This window comes from Rana temporaria, chromosome 2 (genome assembly GCF_905171775.1).
Source record: "Rana temporaria chromosome 2, aRanTem1.1, whole genome shotgun sequence".
Classification (NCBI taxonomy): Eukaryota; Metazoa; Chordata; class Amphibia; order Anura; family Ranidae; genus Rana; species Rana temporaria.
Window position 1 is genome coordinate 277,827,828 of NC_053490.1, and position 24,346 is coordinate 277,852,173.

The 24,346-nt window shown below is 40.6% G+C and overlaps 1 protein-coding gene across 7 annotated transcripts in view; it reads left to right on the forward strand.

The window, feature by feature from the left end:
• COL16A1 (collagen type XVI alpha 1 chain) overlaps positions 1-24,346 on the forward strand; it is a 249,859-nt gene that overhangs the window by 139,294 nt on the left and 86,219 nt on the right. For all 7 annotated transcript variants that reach the window (XM_040337082.1, XM_040337081.1, XM_040337083.1 and 4 more), the window contains exons 13-23: positions 2,421-2,462; positions 2,669-2,713; positions 5,085-5,129; positions 5,214-5,276; positions 7,312-7,356; positions 8,846-8,941; positions 12,396-12,434; positions 12,785-12,829; positions 16,646-16,681; positions 16,853-16,975; positions 20,024-20,059. In XM_040337082.1, the coding sequence (XP_040193016.1) occupies positions 2,421-2,462; positions 2,669-2,713; positions 5,085-5,129; positions 5,214-5,276; positions 7,312-7,356; positions 8,846-8,941; positions 12,396-12,434; positions 12,785-12,829; positions 16,646-16,681; positions 16,853-16,975; positions 20,024-20,059 (615 nt within the window). The remainder of the gene's footprint in view (positions 1-2,420; positions 2,463-2,668; positions 2,714-5,084; positions 5,130-5,213; positions 5,277-7,311; positions 7,357-8,845; positions 8,942-12,395; positions 12,435-12,784; positions 12,830-16,645; positions 16,682-16,852; positions 16,976-20,023; positions 20,060-24,346) is intronic.

The window sequence follows — 24,346 nt, forward strand, 5'->3', positions numbered from 1 at the left end:
ATATAGGGACGAGCAGGAGAAGTACTCATTAAATATATTTCATATGAAGTGCTCAATAAAAAAGATAATGGAAGCTGATGCCATTAAACCATTTAATTGCATGATGTGATGTCTCAGTAGTAAAAGTACCTTTGTCTTTTCAACTGTTCCGCACACCACAATACTAGTGCCTACTAGTAAAAATAAGTTATAAAAATAGGTCCAAGATTCTGAGATGTAGTCTGAGGGCCATTCATTTCCACAATGAGAGGATAAGGCCCCGTATACACGGTCGTTCCAAACCGATGAGAATGGTCCGACGGACCATTTTCATCGGTTCACTGCTGAAGTGGCCTGATGGCCTGATGTGCCTACACACCATCGTTCCAAAAACCGATCGGGTCAGAACGCGGTGACGTCAAACACACGACGTGCTGAATAAAATGAAGTTCAATGCTTCCAAGCATGCGTCGACTTAATTCTGAGCATGCGCGGGTTTTGAATCGATGCTTTTCTGTTCTAACCAGGCAGGGCAGCGGTCCATCGGTTCGGTTTTGAAGCATGTTTTAAAATTTTGGACAGAAGGAAAACAGACCGATGGGCTATACACACGGTCGGTTTGGACCGTGAAACTGAACCTCGGTCCATTCTCATCGGTTTTGTCCGACCGTGTGTACGGGGCCTAAGGGGATACAGTGATATAGTGAAAAGACATCTCTAAAGTTCAGAGGCACAGGTATCGCTTGTAAAAATGTTAGATTTGCTTTAATGTATCTGATCTGGTGTCTTTTTATGCATAGTTTATATCTTGCACTTATATAATACATATAAGCACGAGTCCCTTCTAAAGGAGTATGCAATCGATTGCCCTTACCACTCATTCCACCACCAGCAAACATACTTTCTGATTTGATGATTTACCTCTATTTGGTCAGAAGTTGGTTAATGTACCACTAAGATAAGAGTTGTGGTAGAAAAGTAAACAAATGCACTTGATGTAAATTGAACATTGAACTGGAGCATTTCAAGGCAAGTGTCTTGATCTCTTAACCACTGTGCTGCTATTCTTCCATACCTTTTTTATAATGTGCATAAAACTGGTTCATTAAGGCTAAATCCTGTACATCAGCATGTAACCCCTGGACACAGTCTGCACAGAATTGTTCTACTAGGACAAGTATGTATCTTGGTTTAGACTAGATTGCTAAAATTGGTATCTCTCCTCTTGTATCCCTGTGTTTCTGCCATATTGGTAATATTCCCTTTTGAGATATTCAAAAATTGATTCGTCTTTAAAGAGGGTCATTGGCATATGTTCTAGCTATGTTCACATACTATATATTGCACTATATACAGGGGCTTTTCATGGTCTGAAAACTTTTGAAACTGGAACTCTACTCATAACAGTTTGATAACACTAAAGCCTCGTACACACATGCGGTTTTCTCGGCAAGAAAGCTGCTGGCAGAGCTTTATTGCCAAGTAAACCATGTTTGTGTACGAGGCTTTGAGGTTTCTCATCAAGTAAACTGCCCAGAATCTAAACGAGAAAAATAGAGAACCTGTTCTCTATTTTCTCGTTGTGAGATTCTCGGCAGTGTTTTCCTGCCGAGAAACCCGAGCGTGTGTATACTTACCTCTCCATGGAAACCCGCGCATGCTCGAAATGACTTTGACGCATGCGCGGTAGTCGATGACGTCACTGTGTTCGTGCCATTCAAAAGAATGGCGGTTCTTTTGAATGGCCCATGTGTACACTCGGCCGTCAAGAGAATCTTGCCAAGAATCTCGTCAGGAAAAACAACGTTTTTTTCCTGACGAGATACTTGGCCGTGTGTACAGGACTTAAGGCTACATTCACATTGGCGATTAGGGTCGGTGCTAATAGTAGCAGAGGTACCTGCTGCAGCTCTCGGCAAATTGGTTTGGCCGCTGGCCCCATTTACTATAATGACAACTCGTCGGCTCTATTCACTGGTGTGACTGTAGAATGTTCTTTAACAAAAGAACATACATTCCACATGAATAATTATGCCACCAGAATTAGTGTGTGCTGTAAATTGCCTCCAGCATTCCTCCTGTTTCTTCTTGCTAGAGGCTGCCATTCAGTCACTTCCTTATTAGAAGCCTCCCCATTCCTGTTGCTTTCCTCCCCCCTTCAGCAACAGTAAATCTTACTAGTAATCTAATCTAGTAAGAGCACATGAACATGTGCAGAACAGGATGATATGGTGCAATACTGTATTTCAAACAGTATAGACACTTATTTTTAATGTTTTACATAGGTATACCTGCTAAAGGGGCCAGCATGAAGTGATTTATCAGGACTTAATTTTCAGACTAACGTTCCATTTCAAATACTGTAGAGCCACACAGCACATGCACAACTTCCTGATACTATAACCTATTTTATTAATCTTTTATTCCTTCTGTTCATTTAGGGGGCAGATTGCATCCGAACCTCATCAGATGGACCCCTTCAGGTGAGTTTTATGATATATCAGCAGTCTTAACATACTGATCATATTACTTCAGTGTCATTTTGTGGTTTATGAAGATGATCCGTTACCTTAAATAGATTACTTTATTGTCTGTTGATAGTCTAGGGTAAAGACATATACTATAAACCCAATTTTCTATCTTATTTACAGTATAATCACTATTTATATATATTTTTAATTTTACATAGTGTGCTGAGGGTGTAAAAGGAGAAAAGGGAGAGCGAGGGGAGGCGGTGAGTAACTAAGATATGCCATTTTTGCTAATTGGCATTCTTGCGTGCGTTTGTATTACTGTGTATGTTAAGCCAAAACTTTTATTTCTTAATTTCAATTTTGAATATCATATGGGTTGGGTTTGAACCCTTGTCTGTGTCCCCACCAGAGCAAAAAGTTTTTTTTATAGGAAAAGGGAGTGAGGGAACACCCTCCAATGGCTAAACCTGATCTGGTGACAGCTGTTTATGAGTGAAATTCCACGTGTTTAGGAGAAATCTCCGGCTGTGTCTCTGGGACAGGAAGTGATTTAAGTGAATGGAAATCTCCCCAACAGGATGTAAACAAAATAGACAGGGGTCCCAACTATTCCCTTCTTTATACACACTTTAACTTACCAATACAACATGTACAAAAAACATCTTCTATATCACAAAGAGTATGGTTTAAAGCCTATAGTTACTGTGCTTAAACTGCATTACTTTTTTTGTTTTTAAATATGTTAAGCTTTTCTAGAACCTATTTTTAAATGTGTGCAAATGCCAACTACAATAGTTTATTTGTATACTTACTTATATAACGATCTAAAGCAAGGAAGCCTGTAGTATTTGATAAAAAATATGCTACCTATTCAGTTTCTGTATATATTGACCTTAAAAAAAACTGGTCTATATTCAGTTACTTTATTTTATCACTAGAGGGTGCTAGGGACTGTCACATTTACGTAGCTTTGAACCCACTTTGCAGCATCTAACCTAACGTACACCACACAAAGTTCCAATCAGTCTTAACCAAATCTGCACGCTTTGTAAATCATATTATGCACTAAATAAAATGTTCGAAACTCAGACTTTAAATTTAAAATAATTTTATACCGCTAGTAGTGATACAGACATCACTTCCCAGATTCCCATTACTTTTTTTGAAGTGTATCTGGATTATATTGATATATTGTTACATATAAAATATATGCTGTATAATTAATTACACATACAGTATAATGTCAGTTTAAGCAAGTACAGATATTATCGATAATAATAATAATAATAATAATAATAATAATAATAATATTATTATTAAAAATAAAAAATGATGTAACAGAACTGAAGAGCAAATACTTTGGTCTGGTGACTGATGATTCTAAGGGGTCTATTTATAATTGTTTCTCTCAAGATTCACACAGCTTTCACCCAAAATCCACACATTTTTCTGATTGGAATAAATATTGGAAAATTGTGTAAATCCTGAGTGAAAGGTGTGTGATTTTTGCATAACAAATGTATAAAAAGACCCTTTGAGTGCCTCATTGTTTACTAGTTATTTGTTTTTGCTCATATTTGTATACGTTTTAATACTAGCTTCAGATTTTACATTATCATGTCATTGTTCACCAGAGATGAGAATTTTACTGAGTATGTTACTAATAAAGTTAAAACTCTCTGTATTTAATGTAAACTGTTAGACAAATCGGTTGTTCTGCAGGCCGGTTGGTAAGTGTGCTGGGAAATCTTTTGTTTGTTTGTGATACTAATAAAGTTAATATGCTTCAAAGTTGTTTATAAACTACGTTAGACGATAACATCTATGGCATGTTTTCTGCCACGTGTGTCTCATTAGGGAGATTAACATTTACATTATTTACATTTACTGATGGGGAGATTTCCCTTTTCTTTATGACCTAAAGATGTAAAAGCAAATAAATGAAAGTGTTAACAAAGTAAGGGGAATTCCCATTTTGGACTGTTGTCACCAGAACATTTGTCCTTGTTTTTGCTCTGTTCACTACTTTAACATTTTGTATTTTCTCTCTATTTCTGTCACAATGCCTCTTTTACAGATATAGGCATGAATCTCCCCATCTGTAAATCAGGTTGAAATATTATTTTCTCTCAATATTTTCACATCCACCAACTAGAAATTTCTTGCATGCCCACCTTATTATACTTGTTCCCATTATTGAATGCTCAAAGGCCAAATTTCATCAAAATTTATGGAAAGCTGCCTTGACTTTTAAAGGACTTTTTACAGGTTCACAAGATAGCATGTTTACCCCCTCTATATAATACAGACAGTGAGAAACAATGGGGGAGATTTTCTGACACTGGAACACTCAAAATCTGGTGCAGCACTGCATGGAAGAATCAGCTTCTAACTTCAGCTTCTTCCGTTAGGCTTTGACAATAAACCCTGGAAGCTAATTGGTTTCTCTGAAGAGCTACAACAGATTTTGCACTCTCCAGGTTTAGTAAATCAACCCCATTCTTTTACTCATGAAATTATACATGAGTCAGCTTTACTCTTTCAACCAAGAAAGTTTGTTTTTCTTAAAAGCTACATTTTGACATGCTAATCTTTTATCCCAAAACCAACTGATTATCTTCTTCACAAAAGGGTCTAAGAGGATACGAGGGACCATCTGGGCCAGAAGGAGAGAAAGTAGGCAACATTTCCTTGTACTGTGCTATATGTATTCAGCCCAGAAGTTCTTTCTTCATTAAATTGTTGTATTGTTTTATCTAGGGAAAAAAAGGTGACAAGGGAGATTTAGGATTTAAAGGATCTTCTGGTGTTCCTGGTCGAGATGTAAGTAATGGATATTTACAGTAAATATTCTGGTGGGGTGATCTAATAAATGTTCATCAGACCATGGTTATAAGATCAAACCTGCACTCACCTCAAGCATTCACAGGGAAGAAGAGAAAACTATAACAGGATATCAGATGTTTTTCTTATCCCTTCAAAATTTGGAATTGAAGGGACTTGAGCTACTAAACCCTAACTCCATTGATTAGGGTTTGAAAGCCTCCGCTTAATCTACTCAGTATACACAGGGGGTCACTGGGGTATTACTTTACATGTACAGAAAAAAGGTAAAAGGTGACAACCAAGGCACATTAAGCTATTATTGTAATTCAACAATGACTTAATTTATTAAGACGCACAGTTACTCATCTTAGGCTTCTTTCACAGTATGGATTGTATGTCCGTTTTATAATATCCGTATTACACCTATTAACGGACGTTTATTAACGGATTTAATAACGGATACATATGGATAAATATTTTACCATTCTTCCTTTATTGAAAACGGATAATGTTTATCCGTATATATCCGTATACATCCGTTATATCATTCCTTTCTAACGTCCATTAATAAAAAACATTTCACCCTTTCTTGAAGTCCAGCTCCAGAAGTCTTTACTGAGCATGCTCAGTAAAATTAACGTCCGTTAACATAACGGACATTTACGGAGACATTTACTAACGTCCGTGCGCCATAGACTTCAATGTTAAAATATAACGGACGTTAATATATCCGTTACTTGCAACGGACAAAAAATGGACAAAAAATAGTGCAAGACCCGTCACATATTCCGTTATAACTAACGTCCGTACGTTATAACGGACTATTACGGATCTTTACGGAACATAAAAAAATCCCATAGACTTTAATGATATTTTATAAAGGACGTATAACTTCCGTTTTTTAACATTATCTGACGGATTTTAATACGGATTATTAAAACTGATTTTTTTTGTAGTGTGAAAAGGGCCTTACTGAAAATTATTAAAAATTACTATTCAGTTACATTATGTATTTACAGAAATCTTTGACTGAAACAAAAATGATGTACATGTACCCGTAGCCACAGTGTGAGGAATTTGTATGTATAATTAGTGGTTATTACATGATTGTGGTGGTATATTTTGAAGATCACTAGAAACTTCATGTGCCTTTTTTAATGGGTTTTGGCCTTGAGAGGAGACATTTCAGACTTTCCCATAGCTCATTCCTAATGTAACTTATAACCAGTTATTATTAATATATTTCTTTCCTTGCAATCAGGGAGGAACTATTAACTGTCCTTGAAAAATGTAATGTCTATGAATACCCCTTCCAATACTTGATGGTGATTGCCAGCACACTTTACACCGATCAGTTCAGGAAAAGTTCCTACTGCTTTGTGGGAGCAGAGCTTGTGGATGATGAGTAGTCACACATGTTTATAGATTCCAGTTGTGTAAAGTAGTATTAAACCCAGAAACAAAAATGTCACATATAGTAGCTTACCAATCTTTAGATGGCGGTAGCTTTTGGGGAGCCCATCTATTTAAATGGGCTAATTAACACAGCACAATGGACCAAAAGTCGTGTATGCGGAATTTTCAGCAGCGAAGCACACAGTGACATACTTGTTGCTGCATATTATAACTCAATACAGGTATTCTGGGGGGTTATTTAGAATGACTGACTCTGCAGCGCACCAGCACACATAATGTACCCCCTCATAGGGATAAGACAGAGGCTGTAAATTTTCCTTGTGTTATCCAAAATGAAAGAAAACTTTTTTGGTTGTAATTGGTCTTTAAAAAAGGGGTCAAGGTCTGGAAAATATCACTCTGATGTATTAGCTATGACTTAATTTTTATCTTTATTTCTGTGGGGTCTTTCAGACCCCACGTGGAGGCTGCAAAAGTGCATGCCCGCCAAACAAATGACAGCAATTTTATATTCATTGACTAAGTAATGCTGTCCCTAATTATGGAGCAAAAGTCTGCAAAACACGCATTATGAAACTGTACCATGATTTTTACACCTGTGCTTTCTATTATCTAGGGCAGGCCAGGTGAAATCTGTGTTGTGGGACCAAAGGGTCAAAAGGTAAGTGAATACTTAAAGTGAAGCTAAACCCCCCAAAATATAACATTTTGCAACTTACTAGTCCTTAGGTGGCTGCATTCGTTTTCTCTTTTGGGCTTTTTTATTTTATTTCCTCCTGGTGATTTAACCACTTAGGCCCCGTACAGACGACCAAACATGTCTGCTGAAACTGGTCTGCGGGCCAGTTTCAGCAGACATGTTCGGTCGTGTGTAGGCCCGAGCGTGCAGGATTCCAGCAAACATTTGCCCGCCGGCCTTTTCCCAGCGGACAAATATTCCTGGACTTGTTTTAAAACAGTCCGCTGGAATCCTGCCCGCTCTGTACAGACATACCGTACATGTCCGAGCGCCCGCCATCCCTCGCATGCGTCGAATTACTTCGACGCATGCGTGGAAGCATTTAACTGGCAGGCCCGCCCACGTCGCAGCATCATTGTAGCGGCGACACCGCGTCATCGACGCTGCGACACCGCGGACACGCCCCGCATATTGTTTACGCGCGGCTTTCTGTACGATGGTTAGTACAGCCATCGTACAGAAAGCCCCGGGCAGACATGTACGATGAAAACGGTCCGGCGGACCGGTTTCATCGTACATGTTTGCTGGTGTGTACACGGCCTAATACATTTTCTGTCCTAGTCCAAAAGTGCCTATTCACCCTACTGTATCAGGCTAAAACATAAACGTACAACTTATTTATTGCTATGCATAATTAATTGAGATCATATGCAGAAGTGCCATTTGACAATTGGAGAGAAGTTCGAGTACTACAAAATAAAAGGTTCATATAGGAGTCCAAAATAAATATTAAATAGAAAGATACAGATATAAAGACTTTTTGCCTTGTCTTTGAGTTAAGACTGCTTTGGGCCAACGAGCTGCCAACAAGGCTCGTATGAAAGCAGCACTCATTAGGATTTGATTTAAAAACAATTCTGTAATTTCAGAAGCAAGCTGTGTCAGAATAGACTGCTAGAATCAAATGTAGCCCCCGATAATTGCCTGATATCTCTTGCACGGCTGAGTCTGCATTTTCTACCAAGCTATACTTAATTTTTAAAAGGTGGAATGAGCACCTGTAATTTATTATATGGAAAAACGTAGACAGCTAAAGAAAGTTATAAAAGGTGAGTAATGTATACTATATACTGGCTTGTTTAATGGAATAGGGTGCCTGCTGTTCAGTAATATCACATATACTGTAAAGTTACAGGAAAATTACATCGTGATGTGCCGCCACTAAGTTGTACCTAGGGAAACCTACATTTTCCACTGCAAACTGTATATACGGTATATATATATATATATATATATATATATATATATATATATATATATATATATATATATATAAATATATATATATGAATTGTTGTTTATTTACAATGTACTGCATCCCTTGCAAAGAAGCTCTGTTCATAGCACTGGGTTAAATAGGACGTGTTGTGGAATATTGGGGGTAATACTTTTAATTTCCTTCCTGCATTAGGGAGAAACCGGAATTGTAGGCCCTGAAGGACTGGCAGGAGAACCGGGACCTCCAGGAAAGCCAGGAGTCCCCGGGATTGGATTACCAGGCAAACCTGTAAGTTCACAGTTTTCTGTATTCTCAGAACATTCTTCTCATCATATCCTGCCAGCGAATCTTCAGTTAATCCCTTAGTGCTGACAGACAGGATTGGAGCTTGCAAGCATTGATCGTGATTGTTGGTTTCTCAGTGGAGGACACTTCAGCTAGCAGACATTTGAAGTCGTATTTTAACACAGCTTAATGGGCCAGTTAAACTAAAGGTCATATTCTTGAAAAGCATTTTACTACTGAAGATAAAGGAAATAACATTTTATTTGAAAATACAATATCCAGAACACAGATATTTCTTGACCAGTAGAAGATACTGTAAGCAGCACTGGGTGAGCATTTTTCATCCTAAAATAATAATGTAGGTCAGTAGACTGCAATAAGCTTCATAGAAAATGCAAACACATTACAAAATATACGCATATATTTATTTGTGATTGTCATTAACAGTCATAAAGTATTTTAGGATTTACTAAGGAATTCAGAAGCCATGTATTCATGAGGTTGATGAGAACCTTGGTAACCCTAGGCCCCTTTCACATGGGCTGTCCAATCAGGTCTGCCTGTCAGTTTTTCAGGCGGTGATAAAATATATAAGGACCAAGGCGCCAAAGGACCGTGATGCAGATACTAAAAGGTAATGATAATAATAACTTTGTGAAAATGTCATGGATAAGAAAGATTATCACATGACTGGAGCAGCTGCAGTGTAAATTGATATAGACAATTGATAATTAATAAAGAATAGACTGCGCTAAATGCTACATACAACAAAGTAAATAACGAAACACTAAAATAAATAATAAAACACAAAAAAAAACACACCAAAAAACAAAAATCAGTGGAAAAAGTCCCCAGTGAAAATAGTGCTTGTGCTGTTGGAACAGTATTGAGGGTCTCATACACAGTGCTGTGACTTGAAATATGGATGAAAAATTCTGTGTTCCTTATGTGCTTAAATTGGGTGCCCCCCTAGTAGATGTGCACTTACCCTTGGGATTGGACCAACTATTGCTAGTTGGGTCAAATGCGTTTGTGGGGCGACCCCTTAGGTATCCTCTGGACCGGTGGTTGCATATGGTAAAATAATCCTCATGTGGATAGATATAATAGAAAACATACTCACATGTATGAGTGCCTGATATCCTGGCACCCGGAGTGAACAGCAGGTAAAAAAGTCATCCGTGAAAACTGCACGATCAATACATGAAGCCGTTGTCGCTGTAAGAGCTCGATTTCTGGGTTTGGACGTCTAGATGCAAGTGTGTCACGATCACTTGTTGTTTTTTAGTGTGTTTTTTTTCTGTTTTTTTTTTTAGTTATTTTAGTTTTTTAGGTGGACCTGATCAGACGCTCCATTCACCCCTACGGAGCGGCAGATGTCAGTGGTGACATGTCCGCTGACACCCGCTGCTATCCGATCCGATCTTGTCTGCAAAATCCAAAGGGATGGTGGTCCTATTTTCCATCTGTCTGGCGAATTGGATCAAATATGATCGTATGAAAATGGACAGGCAATCCGTTTTCACCCAATTTTCCCATAAAGCGGAGATGGACCTGTCACCTGCCTGCTCAGCAGGGAATCAGCCCATGTAAAAGGGGCCTTATATAGTTGAATTCTGGCCATATCTTTGGTCTTGCACAGTTGTACTACTCATGTACCCCATATTTAAGTCAAATAAAGCCTGCCTCATTTCTTGGCTGGATTACAACCAACATTATATAGCCTTTCATTCCCAAGCATGACTGTCCCCTGCCCCTCTCAAACATGAATTCTCATCATCACATGCGGGTGTTACCTAGGGTGGTCAGCATGAAAATGCAGTTTGCCTAGGAACACCTACTCATGCAGACGAATGTCCATCCACATTAAACTGCGACTAAATAGTCTATTGCGGAAGTGTATTAGTGCTTATAAAATACTAAAACTTCCACAAGATGCAAGCTAACTAGCCCTAATAGACAGAGGCTGACAGATACTGAAAAGCAAAAAAAGGATACAGAAAGACTGGCAAAGACTGACATAGACGCATATCAATGCAGGCACAGACATGTACAAAAACTGACATTCAGACACGAACACCAACTCACTTACTGTACATACCTTTACTTTCAAATAAAATAAAATTAAGCTCCACTTATAGCAGGGGTGCCCAAACTTTTGAAGAGGGAGGGCCACTTAAGCAACTTGGTAACCAGTCATGGGCCACAATGAGCGGAGAAGGCGCATGACAGGTCACAGCTATTCTATAGGCCTTCTGATTCGATCCGCCCAAATGGAAAGGGGACAAATTCCCTTCAGGTTTTTTTTTTTTTTTGCGGATCGGATTGGAGGTAGAGGGGTGTAGGCAGACAAAAGTCTGTTTACATCTGCTGCTCTATAGAGGTGAATTGAGGGTCCGATTGGGTCATGCCGATCAAGTGAAAAGGGCTTTCACACTGATGTACTGCGGTTTACGCACACCGCGGGTTCAGCGTAGTGCACCTGTGTCTATCCTGTGGGTTGGCTAAACTTTGCCATAGACTACGCCTGTGGCAAAAGCTGGCACTGTACAGGAAGCATCGGCTTATGGGGCTCTGCTCCTCAGCTGCTTTCTTCCTCTACCACCAGCTTCATTCACAACACAAATGCTGTGGTGTGGCTGGTCAGCAACCTGCCATCTGGGCTTGCCAACCCGCCATTCCAGAGCAGGAGGTCGCGGGCCACATCAGAGGGCTCCGCGGGCCACTGGTTGGCCACCCCTGACTTATAGCATGACAAGCCACACTACCTCAGACAACTGCTTTGCTTGTAAAAAGGCTATCTGAAAGTAATGCCCCGTACACACCATCACTTTATGTGATGAAAAAAAATGACGTTTTTAAAAACGTCACTTTAATTGACCGTGTGTGGGGGAAAACGTTGTTTTATGTCTTCTAAAAAACGACCAATAAAAATTGAAGCATGCTTCAATTTTATGTGTCGTTTTTCAAAACGTAGTTTTTTACTTCACAGAAATTGACCGTGTGTAGCAAAAAACTTTGTTTAAAAAGACGTTTTTACACCCACGCATGCCCAGAAGCTAGTTATGAAGCGAGCTTCAATGGAAAAACGTGGTGGAACGTAACCTCACTTTGCTAGAACATTGTGAGAAAAACGATGGTGTGTAGGCAACTTCGTCTTTGAAAATTGAAGTTTCAAAAACGTCATTTTTTACTTCACAGAAAATGTCATGTTTTTTCATCACATAAAGTGATGGTGTGTAAGGGGCATAAGGCTTTTACAACAGAATAGTTACCATGTTGGGCTGGTTTTACTACTGACTACAAATTCAGATTCTTTAAGAGTGCATCTAAATTAAAGTATACAAATGAACTATAATAGGTGTTTGATTCTAACCATTAGTATTCTAGCTTTTAACATATATCAGTAGCTTACATATAAAATAAATTATTTGATGGTATTTTTTCTATTTTTCAGGGTGATCCAGGTGGCCCTCCTGGCCTCGCAGGTGAAATGGTAAGAGGCATTTGCTAAAGGCCACATTTTTCAGTCAGTAACATGTATGGGCACTAAAATTAGCTGTAAGCTCAGTATAACAAGCAGAAATTACAATAGGGCCCACTCTTCCACAGTTCTTCAAATAATTGCTTGGAAAATGAACACCCTTTACTCTCTAGACCCCAATACAGGTCAACAGCCAACAGCTCATCTCCAGGTATCAGATGTGTTGTGTGCTGATATTAAACAAAAAATACTAACATTCAGCCATGTACTTAATGATCACAGAACACACTCAATAGACTGTTCCAACAATATAACACTACAATTAATGGTTTAATAATTCATAAATTCATTATTGTCTTCAGGGTACACCAGGAATTCCAGGCAGAGATGGCGCAGTGGGAAAACCGGTAAGTATCACCAGCACACCTATTTGCATTATTTACTAGATGTTTTCCTGACTTTATGCAACAGTACTATAGGGCAGGGCTCAACATTTCAAGTCCTGAGCTACTAGCCAGGCCTCAAGGGTTACTCGCCACCAGTTGCCCCGCCCAACCCCTACCATGTCTCACCCCTAATCCCACCCCTAGACACGCCCTCATAAATTATCTCATGAAATTACACTTAAATGTTTTATGCAGAATTAAGTTATAAAAATAAATATTAACAACAACTTTATCCATGCCCAAAAATGCAGCCTGCCCATGTCTACCAATTCAGCATGTGTCCCTAGTGGAGCCACATGCCCCCAGTGCAGCCATGTGTCCCCAATGCTGCCATGTGTCCCCAATGCCGCCATGTGTCCCCAATGCAGCCATGTGTCCCCATTGCAACCTGTGTCCCCAGTGGAGCCTGTGTCTCCATTGCAACCTGTGTCCCCAGTGGAGCCGTGTGTCCCCAGTGGAGCCTACCTGTGCTGGGTAAAAAAGAGCCACCGCTGCCTGGTTGTTCAAAGCGTGGGGAACATAACAGCTTTCAATTCAATAGCTGTGTTTCCCACCACGAGCCATCATGTACAGCCCCTCCCCCTTGTCCAGGAAACTTTGATAGACAGATAACCCGTTCAATCCTGGGATGGGTGATCTGTATTTGACGGCGCGCAGGGGGGGGGACACAGCTATTGAATTTAAAGCTGTTATGTTCTCCACGTTCTGAATAACCAGGCGGCAGCGGAGGCGACTATCCTCTCCTCTCTCTTCCCCTATATTCACTCCTTGCTCGCCCCCCCTGCTCCCAGGCAGCCCACACTCACCAGCCCTTAAAATGCACTCCCAAAATGCGAGCAGGCGAGTGTAAATTTTGAGGGCTGCTATAGGGGTTACATTCACATTTGTATATCTAAAATCTATTGGGTGCTGAGAAAACCTCTGAGCTGAGCCACCACTATGGTCGCTTTATAAAGGACTCTGATGTGATTTAGCCCACAGACTGTTACTCAGCCTAATTTAAAGAGATTGTAAAGGAAAAACTTTTACAAAAAAACTAAAAAACAAACATGTGATACTTACCTGCTCTGTGAAAAAGTCTCGGCCGGCGCTCTGGGCCCCTCCCCGTTAGCAAGTCGCTTACTGTAGAGGCACAAGTGCCTGCTCCCTCCTGAGTCAGCTCTCTGCGTCCATTAGACACAGAGAGCACGGCTTTGCCCCAAGTTGCCCCATGTGACCTTGCATATTTGCACAGTGTCCTAAATCACACAGCTCCATGTACTATGAATGCTTACTATTGGTTAGATGTTACTACTGATTTTTGCATAATTTTATTAAGGCTTTAGACTCATACATACGCATTGGATGTGTTTTGAACTGCAACCAATTCGCATATTATGTGAAACAAAATAGTTTTCCATTGAAGCTGTTCTCTGGTGCATCCACAGTGCAAATAAAAAAAAGTCCTGTGCATTTTCTGAGCACTGCATTGCAGTTCAGATGCGAATGCCACGCTCATTGCCTTCTGTGAAAACACTTCTGAATTACACATATCATCAATTGAGGAAAAAACAGCGTAGGGGACCTCCCCAATACAAACCAGTCCATTTGGGTCTGGTATGGATTTTAAATTCCCCAAAAAATAAATAAAAAAATGGTGTGGGGTTCCACCCCCCCAAAATCCATACCAGACCCTTATCCGAGCAGGCAAGCTGGCAGGCCAGGAAACAAGTAAGCGCCCCCCTCCTGAACCCTACCCGGCCACATGCCCTCAACATGCAGGGGGGTTTGGGGTAGGGGGCTCCCCCTTCAAAACACCTTGTCCCTATGTTGATGGGGACGAGGGCCTCTTCCACTTCACCCTGGGCGGTGGTTGTGGGGGTCTGCAGGCGGGGGGCTTGTTGGAATCTGGAAGCCCCTTTAACAAGGGGGCACTAGGACCCTGCCCCCCCATGTTAATGAGTATGGGGTACTTTGTACCCCTACTCATTCATCCAAAAAAGTTTCAAAAATAAAAATACAGACAGTTTTTGACAAGTCCATTATTAAAAACAAAAAAAACAATGTCCCCCAAAGTAAATCCAGCGTCAATCACAATGAACACTGTGGCTGACCCCCAAAAAAACAGGTCTGAACCTGACACTGGCTCCCGCCTTCTGACAGCTCCACCATCTCCCACTGCTAAATAAACTAAGGGGTGCCCCTTAGTTTATTTAGTGGTGGCGGAACTGTCAGACACCTGGAGCCAGTGCCGGGTTCAGACCTGTCTTTTTTATTTGTTTTTATTTCTAGGGTCGGCAGCGGGTAGCCTTTTTTTTTCAGGGTGGCAGCGGTCTTTGTGATTTATGCTGGATTTACTTCAGGGGATGTTGTTTTTGTTTTGTTTTTTTTGGGACCCCCTCTCCTCCAAAGCACCCCCCCCCCCCATGACAATATTTTTTTTATTTTGGTGTGGGGTTCCCCTCAAAATACATATGGGCACTTTCACACTGTGGCGTTGGGGCCGTTGTTTTAGCAGCGCTTTTCAGCCGATAACGGGGTGCTTTTAACCCAGGCTAGCGGCCGAAAAGGGGTTAAAAGCGCCGCTGCTGAAGCACTTTGGTGGCACTGCCCATTCATTTCAATGGGCAGGGGCGCTTTAGGAGCGGTGTATACACTATACTAAAGCGCCCTCCGTGATGCTGCTTGCAGGACCTTTTCTAGTGTCCCACAAGCGCACCTCCAGCCCTGGAGAGGCGCTTTGCAGATGCTATTTTTAGTGCTAAAACGCCTGTAAAGCGCCTTAATGGGAAAGTAGCCAAACAGTCCTATGGGTCTGGTATGGATTTGGGTGGGGGCATGCGTTTTTTTTTTTTGGGCCATAGGGTAGAGCTGCACGATAATGGCTAAAATGAGAATCGTGATTTTTTTTTGCTTAGAATAAAGATCACGATTCTCGCGTTGTAACATCTGCTTTCACATTATTTCGGGGGGAACACACTTTTTTTCTCAAATGTTATTGCTGGCAATTATTTGGTTTGCTGTCACTCCTAAACTTTGTATCAAAACCATATCTAAATCACAGCTGAAAAAGCTACTTTGGAAATTTGCAGGAAAACTGACCTGAAATCCGCACCCAGCCTTTGAATTTCTGTGCACTGATATAGGAAAGTCCACCTGCCTACATTCACTAAATTGGAAACGTTGTCCTGTTTCTCTTCTTTCTAATACAAGAAAGAAAATGTCTTTAAAGTGGAGTTTCCATCCCAATTTTTTTTTTCATTATTGTGCTCATTAGACCTAAAAAAGAAAAACATTTTTACTCATCTGGAAATGCCTGTTGCTATGCAGTCCCACAAAATCTGTCTTTGGAATCACCTAGGATCCTGACATCATCTCCCTCTAATGCTCCTGGGAAATGTGTGTCATCATTTCCCAGGATGCAGTGCACTACCCAATTATCACTCCCCATCCAAGACTTCCAGGAAGTAAGTGCTTGTGGGCTTCACAATGCCCACAAGCAAAATGACAACGGTGTGAACATCTTTTTTGAATAACTATCCGGAGCGGCAGCGGATTGTAAAATAGTAAGTGACCGGATTTATATTATAAAAACGCATGATGAAAGGACATACATTTAAAAAATGCTAATTGTGGTTGGAACCCTACTTTAAGTGCCTATGTATTTGAGATTTTAAACAAGGAATAACTAAGTTTGCTGTAAAGGTTAAAAGTATTTAAGAGTGTTGTTACCAAAACATTTATCTAAGAATATCAGATCATTTATTGAAACTTTGATTATCATCTGTCTTTTCACAGGGTAAACCAGGTGTCTCAGGACTGAAAGGAGATAAGGTAAAATTGTACTGTATGTATTGTAAACGCATGTTTTACATACTACTATGTAGCTACCTAAGTTTAAATCATTTCCATTTTTTTTTTCATACATTTATATAATTTGATATATGTTTTCTATGACGCATATATTCCTGCTTGAGTTTATAAAACTTTTGTTTTCTGTTACAGGGTGAACCATGTGAAATGTGCCCATCTGTGAATGCTGATGGGACACAAGTTATTAGTGTGCCTGGTATCAAAGGGGCGAAAGGACAAGCAGGTCTTCCTGGAATTGGAGAGCCAGGAAAGCGAGTAAGTAACAAGAAGGCCAGGTAAAAGGGAAGATACAGAAACCAGTAGTTATAAAATGTAAGTGGTTATTAATAATGCTGCATTCAAACGACTATAGACTATTACAAATAAATTAGTTATTTCCAAACTGACTGTTGTCACGCTGAGTGGTTTTATTTAGTGCCAGGGGCTTAATGCAGTCATTCTCAGCACAGGGCTTTTAGTGCTGAAAACAAATGAAAACCGTATCATTGCCCAAAGTGTTGATAACATCCTAAGCATTACTAATGCCCATGCTAAAACTGACCCTTCTTTAAAGGGGTTGTAAAGGTTTGTTTTTTATTTTCTAAAAAGATTCCTTTAAGCTAGTGCATTGTTGGTTCACTTAAAGCGGAGCTCCACCCTAAAGTGGAACTCCCGCTGATCGGAACCCTCCCCCCTCCGGTGTCATCACAGGGGGAAGGGGGATGCAGATACCTGTCTATTAGTTAGGTATTTGCACCCATTTCCGGCCACACAGTTCTCGGGCAGACTGCGGGTATGACGTCACCCCCCCCCCCCCCATTGTGTTCTGGGAACACTCGGCTCCCAGTACACAGCGGGAGCCAATCGGCAAGGCGTAGCGCGACTCGCGCATGCGCCGTAGGGAACCGGGCAGTGAAGCCGGAGCGCTCCACTTCCTGGTTCCCTCACCGAGGATGGCGGGGGGCAGCAAAAAGATGAGCGATCGCTCATCTTCTGCTGCGGACGGCGCTGGACTCCAGGACAGGTAAGTGTCCTAATATTAAAAGTCAGCAGCTGCAGTATTTGTAGCTGCTGGCTTTTAATTTCTTATTTTTTTTCAGCGGACATCAGCTTTAACTTTTCCTTCGATTTCACTTCTAAATGTTTTTTTTCTTTGTCTGAATTTCTCACTTCCTGTTCCTCCTCAGTTAGCTTGCCCCCATCATCAGAGCCGTTCTGGCTGGGGGTTAGTCAGCCAGAACAGCTTACTGAGGAGGAACAGAAAGTGAGAAATTCAGACAAAGAAAACAAAGAAAAAAACATTTAGAAGGGAGATCAAAGGAAAAGGTAAGTGAACCAACAATGCACGAACCTTTATAACCCCTTTAAGGGCTGACATCAGAAACCAAGGGACCCTTTACTAAAATATATATTGTGCCCCCTTATTCACTGCTATGTCCTATTGTATTATAACAAAACATCATATGGGTTTTTTGTTTCTTACATTTTATAAGAAACTCAAGAATGACCAGCTTCATAAAGAAAAAATTAATTTGGCAATTGTATTTACAACTATTTCAGTGTCTCATTTTACTATATTTCTTTTAAAAACTTCAAATTGTACTACAGATGCAAAAACTCTTGACACTGAACAGTTAAGCTGTGTCAGTCTAGGTAATTACTTTTCTTTCTGTGTTGACCCAAAGGTCAAATTTACCTAATACATTTTTAGTCTTTGACCCTTTATTTCCCCTAAGGCTTAATGTACACAGTACAATTTTGCAACCTCTCCTCAACGATTTAACTTGACAGATAGTAACCGACGTTTAAAACGTCCATTTTGCCACGTTAACATGCCACGCTTAGCGGCGTTTTGCCACATTTACATTTAGAAGCATTTTTAAATAGCCAAAAATGAAAAATGCCTGTAAACGAAACGTGGCTAAATGCGAGTTACTGTGTTTACAAGATGTTACAGGCATTTGGCGTTTCAAATGCCTCTGAACATCCGTCCTGAACACATTTTTATTGTGTTCCAAAAAATGCTTATAAACTCAACTGCTTAGAAAGGACTATAAACGACCCTATGTACTGATAAGATAACATAGAGGAGAGTTCAGGGGCAGCTGAAAAAAACGCCCAACTGCTCCTAAACATCTGTTTACCAGCAGCAGCGTACTTGAGGCCTAAGCAGTTGTAAACCGCGGATGTTGTAAAAAAGATATATATTCAGAGCACATGCATCAGTGATGTCACTGGCTTCATGCAGGGTGTATAGCTTTGAAATGGTGCACGTTTAGGAGATATTAATTTTACCTAGAGTTAAGCCTTATTATAAGCTTACCTGTAGGTAAAAATGACCAAGCAGGGTTTACTACTGTTTAAGAAGTGATGGTACGATAATCTGATCGACAGCTTTTGTCCGAAATAATCCGAAGGGACAAACAGGAAAATGTTTCTCATATGACACCAGATGTTACAATTTGTGTTTAATCAGTACAGTTTTCGTCCGAAAATACAATACATGACTTTGGAATTTGTATTCTGTTGTATGAGAAATGTTGTACTTTAGTACGCCCGATAAACTCATTGTGTATACCAGGCTTAAGTGTAAACCCTAAAATGAACCCTTAACTCAACCCCCCTCTACAAATGCATTAATTCTCACCATCACCCTAACTTAAGCATTTGTTTTTAAAGCCAAAACTTTTTTCTAGTATTGGATCGAGTAAGGTATAGCTAAAGCCCCTGTCAAGTTTTTATTGTTGTCTGTGTCCTATCTGGGGAAATGCACCCTCTCTATTTATCTGGTTGACTGTCTTAATCAGGACAGAAAGTGAGGATAAATCCAAAATGTTGACTTGGGGACAGCTGTCTGAGAGGGAATTTTCCCCTCAGGATAAGGATTTTTTTTATTGTCATTGCATTCCATATGTTATATATGAAAGGAACGAAATAATAGAGTAACCGCACTGGGGTGCACCACCATTATAGTTCCTCTCACTTTTTTTGTTTCTTTGGAACAAGAAGTAAAGGGAGATCTCCAAAATGGGACACAGACAAGAAAAACCTTAGCAGAGATTATTGCTTACCATTGCTTATTCTCACCAAAATCAACAAAAGGTTTAGGCTTTACATAAACTGATGCCTGATGCACTGGCACCAAAAAACAACAATTATTTTGAAATAACTAACAATGCTGATCTGTGGCCACTAAAAACAAATGATCAGGAGACAAATTGCTTTTATGAAAGACTAGGAAAGAAGATAATCTGTCTAGCTATGACTTTCTAAAAGATATCCCTTTTTATTTTTTCATATTATCATTCTAATATTTTTTTTTAGGGTGAAAAGGGCGAAGAAGGGACTAAAGGTGAACAGGTATACCCGACTTTGTTTGGCGAGAGCAATATCCTTAACGTCTTCTCTTGGTCACTGAAGCTAGATGTATACTGCTTTACACTCCCAATTACAGCTAATAGTATTCTAGTTAGTTATGGAAAATAAACGAGTGATATAAAGTGTAGGGAATCATTCAAAAAGGTTAAAAAAAACAAAGCTTTATGGCCCAAAATTGCTAGTCTGAATGTTGAAGAATAATTGTCTATATATTGCAAGGCTTGTTTATGCTAGTGTTTTTTTTGCTACTAAAATGCAAATAATATTTAAAAGAGAAGTGTGAGATTAAAAAACAACAAACCTACAGACTCACCTAGGTGGATGCAGCATCAATCTAATGATGCATTTGTCCTCTCCTGCCTCTACACTGACAACTGAGGGATCAAAGACGGCTGATTGCTCAGCTCTCAGTCTTCTGTCTGCAGAGAGCCAGTGAATGTCAGGCCTTGTACTCACGACCGGATCTGTGCGCTGGAAACTGTCTGCCCGACAGTTTCCGGCGTACAAGGCTGATTTGTGTTTTGTTCCGCTGGCGTGTACACACCAGCGGACCAAATTCCCGTCGTACCGGAACGCGTGCACGTAAACTACGTACGACGTCACTATAAAGGGGAAGACCAAAGTTAATGGCGCCGCCCTCTGTTCCTCTTTTGCTAGTTACGGGTTTGCTCGTGTTAGTGAAGGTTTGGTTAGAGCTGATTCGCGCTTCTCGGTCTCCAGGCTTTGACAGCGTGTATTCACGGGTTCAGTGCGTGTGCTTGCGGTAACGTAGTTGTCATTCGGCTATAGGCAAGCAGGTTGTTTCTGCTTTAGCAGTTGCATCCTGTGCGCTCGTATCTGTTTGTCACGCGTTTGTCGCAGGTAGTGCTGGATTTGCGAGTGCTTTCTGTTTCAGTGTGTTCTTGACTGACCAGCCGGCCGGTTTGAAGCCATGATGGAGCAGCAGCGTCAATTTTCGCGAGTTGGTGCTGTTTATGGGATGGCTGCTGGATATGTTCATTTGTCCAGTACTTTGGCCAGAAACAGGGGGCGGAGGCGTTTCTGGACCAAGAATTGGTTGCGCCAGCGTGACCAGTTCTCACATATGCCTCTGCTTAGGGAACTCCAGGAGAATAATCCTAATGACTTTAGGAATTTTCTCCGCATGACGGACCCCGTATTCAACCGTCTGCTGGATCTTCTGTCCCCCTATATCACGAGGCAGGACACTGTGATGCGCCAAGCCATCACGGCCGAGCAGAGGCTTATTGCCACGTTGCGGTACCTGGCGACTGGGAGGAGCCTGCAGGACCTCAAGTTCTCGACAGGCATCTCTCCGCAGGCGCTTGGGGTCATCATACCGGACACGTGTGCTGCCATCATCAAAGTTATGCATGAGGAGTATATTAAGGTAAGTTTCCTGGCTCTAATAATGTGGCCAACTAACTTTATTTTTATTTTCCCAGATATGCTGTGTGTTTAACTAACGTTACCTTTTCTCCCTATGCATGTTGATATCAGCTTTACATGTTTTATTCTTGGCCTACCTGCATATTTGTCCCTTACCCAATATTAACCTGTCCAGCATGCTATCCTAGGGACAAACCCACCTTGCCATTTTTTCAAACAGGACTTTTTGGTTTTTGTGTCCCCCCCCCCCCCCCTTCAAACTTTTATTGTCCCCATCAGAGGGCTGTGGAGTCTCTTAATGAAGTGGCCCTATATATTTCATTTCCCAAATTCTCCATGCACATTTTTCTAATGCAATTTTAATACTGTGAACTGTCACAAGGATGCTTGTAGGATGTTTTTGTTACAAAGTACTAAATCTCTTTTTTTGTTTGTCCCCACAGCTACCCTCCACACCACAGGAATGGCAGTCTGTGGCTTCCCAATTTGCCCAGCGGTGTGATTTTCCAAACTGCGGTGGAGCAATAGATGGGAAACACGTCCGCATTGTGCCCCCACCCCGCTCGGGGTCCTACTATTATAATTACAAGGGTTATCATAGTATTGTGTTGATGGCGGTGGTGTCGGCACAGTATGAGTTTCTATATGTGGACGTGGGGAAGAACGGCCGGATGTCTGATGGGGGAGTGTTCGCACGGACTGATTTCTATGATCGTCTCCAAGCTGGTGGTCTGGCATTGCCACCAGATGAAGATAATGTGGAAGGACTTCCGTTTGTGTTCCTAGCGGACGAGGCTTTCGGGCTTGGTCCTCACCTCATGCGGCCTTTTCCCCAGAGGACCCTCACCTCAGAGAGGAGTGTGTTTAATTTTCGGTTGGCCAGGGCTCGGAGGGTAGTCGAGAATGCCTTTGGGATACTCACCAACCGGTTCCGCCTGTTCAGGACATCGATACATCTGGCGGAATATAAATTGGACACCGTTGTATTTGCCTGCTGCATTTTGCACAACTTTTTACGCAGGCACTCCCAGACGTACCTACCCGACATCGGTTCTGAGGCAAGACTACCCTCAGATCCCCTTCCCGGGCTGGACACTGGTCGCGCTGGCTTGGCCCCCCAATCAGCTCGTGAGGTACGCGACAAATATGTTGAGTACTTCATGGGTCGGGGGGCCATTGCTATGCCAGATCATATTTCTTTCTAATTCGGCCCCCAAAGAAAGGAATATTCTCTCAAATAATAAATAATTAGACCATTGGACTTTATACAGTTGTTTGTCATTAATGCTTTTTCTCTTTTTCTCTGTCTTCCTGGTTCTCTAACTAACTTCTTCAATTGTAATGCATAATTGATTTCTCCACTTTTAGTAACTAACCACATTTTGCACAGTATTCACTCATCTACAAACAGGGTATTGAGTCTAGAAATAATAAGCAACTCCATTTGTAAATTTTGAGGTCAAGTATTTTAATTTTTGCTTGTTCATGACCCCAAAAATTATTTTATATTTTTTTCATTACTCCCTGCTTTTGTACTTAGGAGTCAAAAAAATTTTTTTTTTTTTTTTTTTTTTTTTCAGGTAATTCAACCAAAAATATTATGCAGATTATACATTTATTAACAAGTTCACTTTTTTTTTTATCAAATATAGTTAGATTTATTGTTTACATATATATATATATATATATAGATTATATTTGGTGGGGTGTTTAGCGCCTTAATTTTTTTTTTGGGCATATTTTTTATGCACAAAAAACAATAATTTTTTTAACATTTTTTTTGTTTTTGGTGTGTTTTTCTAAAACTAAATTTTTAGGTGAGAATTTGGAGTCAAATCTCTACTTCACTAAATTCAGTGATTAGAGAGATTTATAATTCTATATATATATATTTTAAATTTTTTACCGTTGTTTATTCTTTATGGTCTAAACTTTATAGTATCCCAAAATGTTCAACATGGTCAAAAAGTAACAAAATCCTATTCCAAAAATATAAAAACTCACAACAGCAGTCAGTCATGGTGTGCTTTCACACTGGAACACGCCAAAATTGGAAGATACACACATTCAGTGCAAACTCGCCAAATGTCATTGGTTCAACAGACAAATGGCCACATGTGCTATCTGACATCATGGGTGATCAATGTCTGTGTTTTGTGGGAGCAAACCCTTCCTCTCAACTACTTGAGGATGGAGGAGGGGGTTGGACCCACAAAGCACAGACATTAGATATTCTGTGATGGCAGATAGCACATGTTGGCACACTGTGTGTGTATCTTCAAATTTTGGCGTATTCATTATTCAAACTGTAAAAATGTTTGTGGGGGCGGGGGATGGGCGGGGGGTGTTTCAGTCTTTGACACGGCCCATCATGTCAATAATGTTCTTAAAATTAGATTCGATGACCATCATTCTTTGCCGCATATTGTCCATTTCCGTGCTGCATTCCAAAAGCACATTTGTTACATTCTGTTCCATGAGAAACATCCTTTCACGCATATTGTGCATTTCAGTGCTGCACTCCATTACCTGCTGAATAATTATAGCAGCACTTGCACGTGAAAATATTGGCACACCATCCTCCTCCCCTAAAACCAACAAAAAAAAAGGCATTTACAACATTATTTTTCGATGAGGCCTATCTACATATGTTTTTTTGAATCAAGCTAGGGTGACACTGACCTGATGGGCTTCTCCTTTCCACCTCTTCGACATCTTCTATCACTCCTCCTTCTTCCACCACCTCCCCATCATCTTCAATCACTCCTCCTTCTTCCACCACTTCCCCATCATCTTGGACTCCTCCTTCATCCATCAATCCACCTTCTTTCAATTCGCCAAATTGTTCTTCCGCCACTTGCCCTTCATCTGCTATGACTT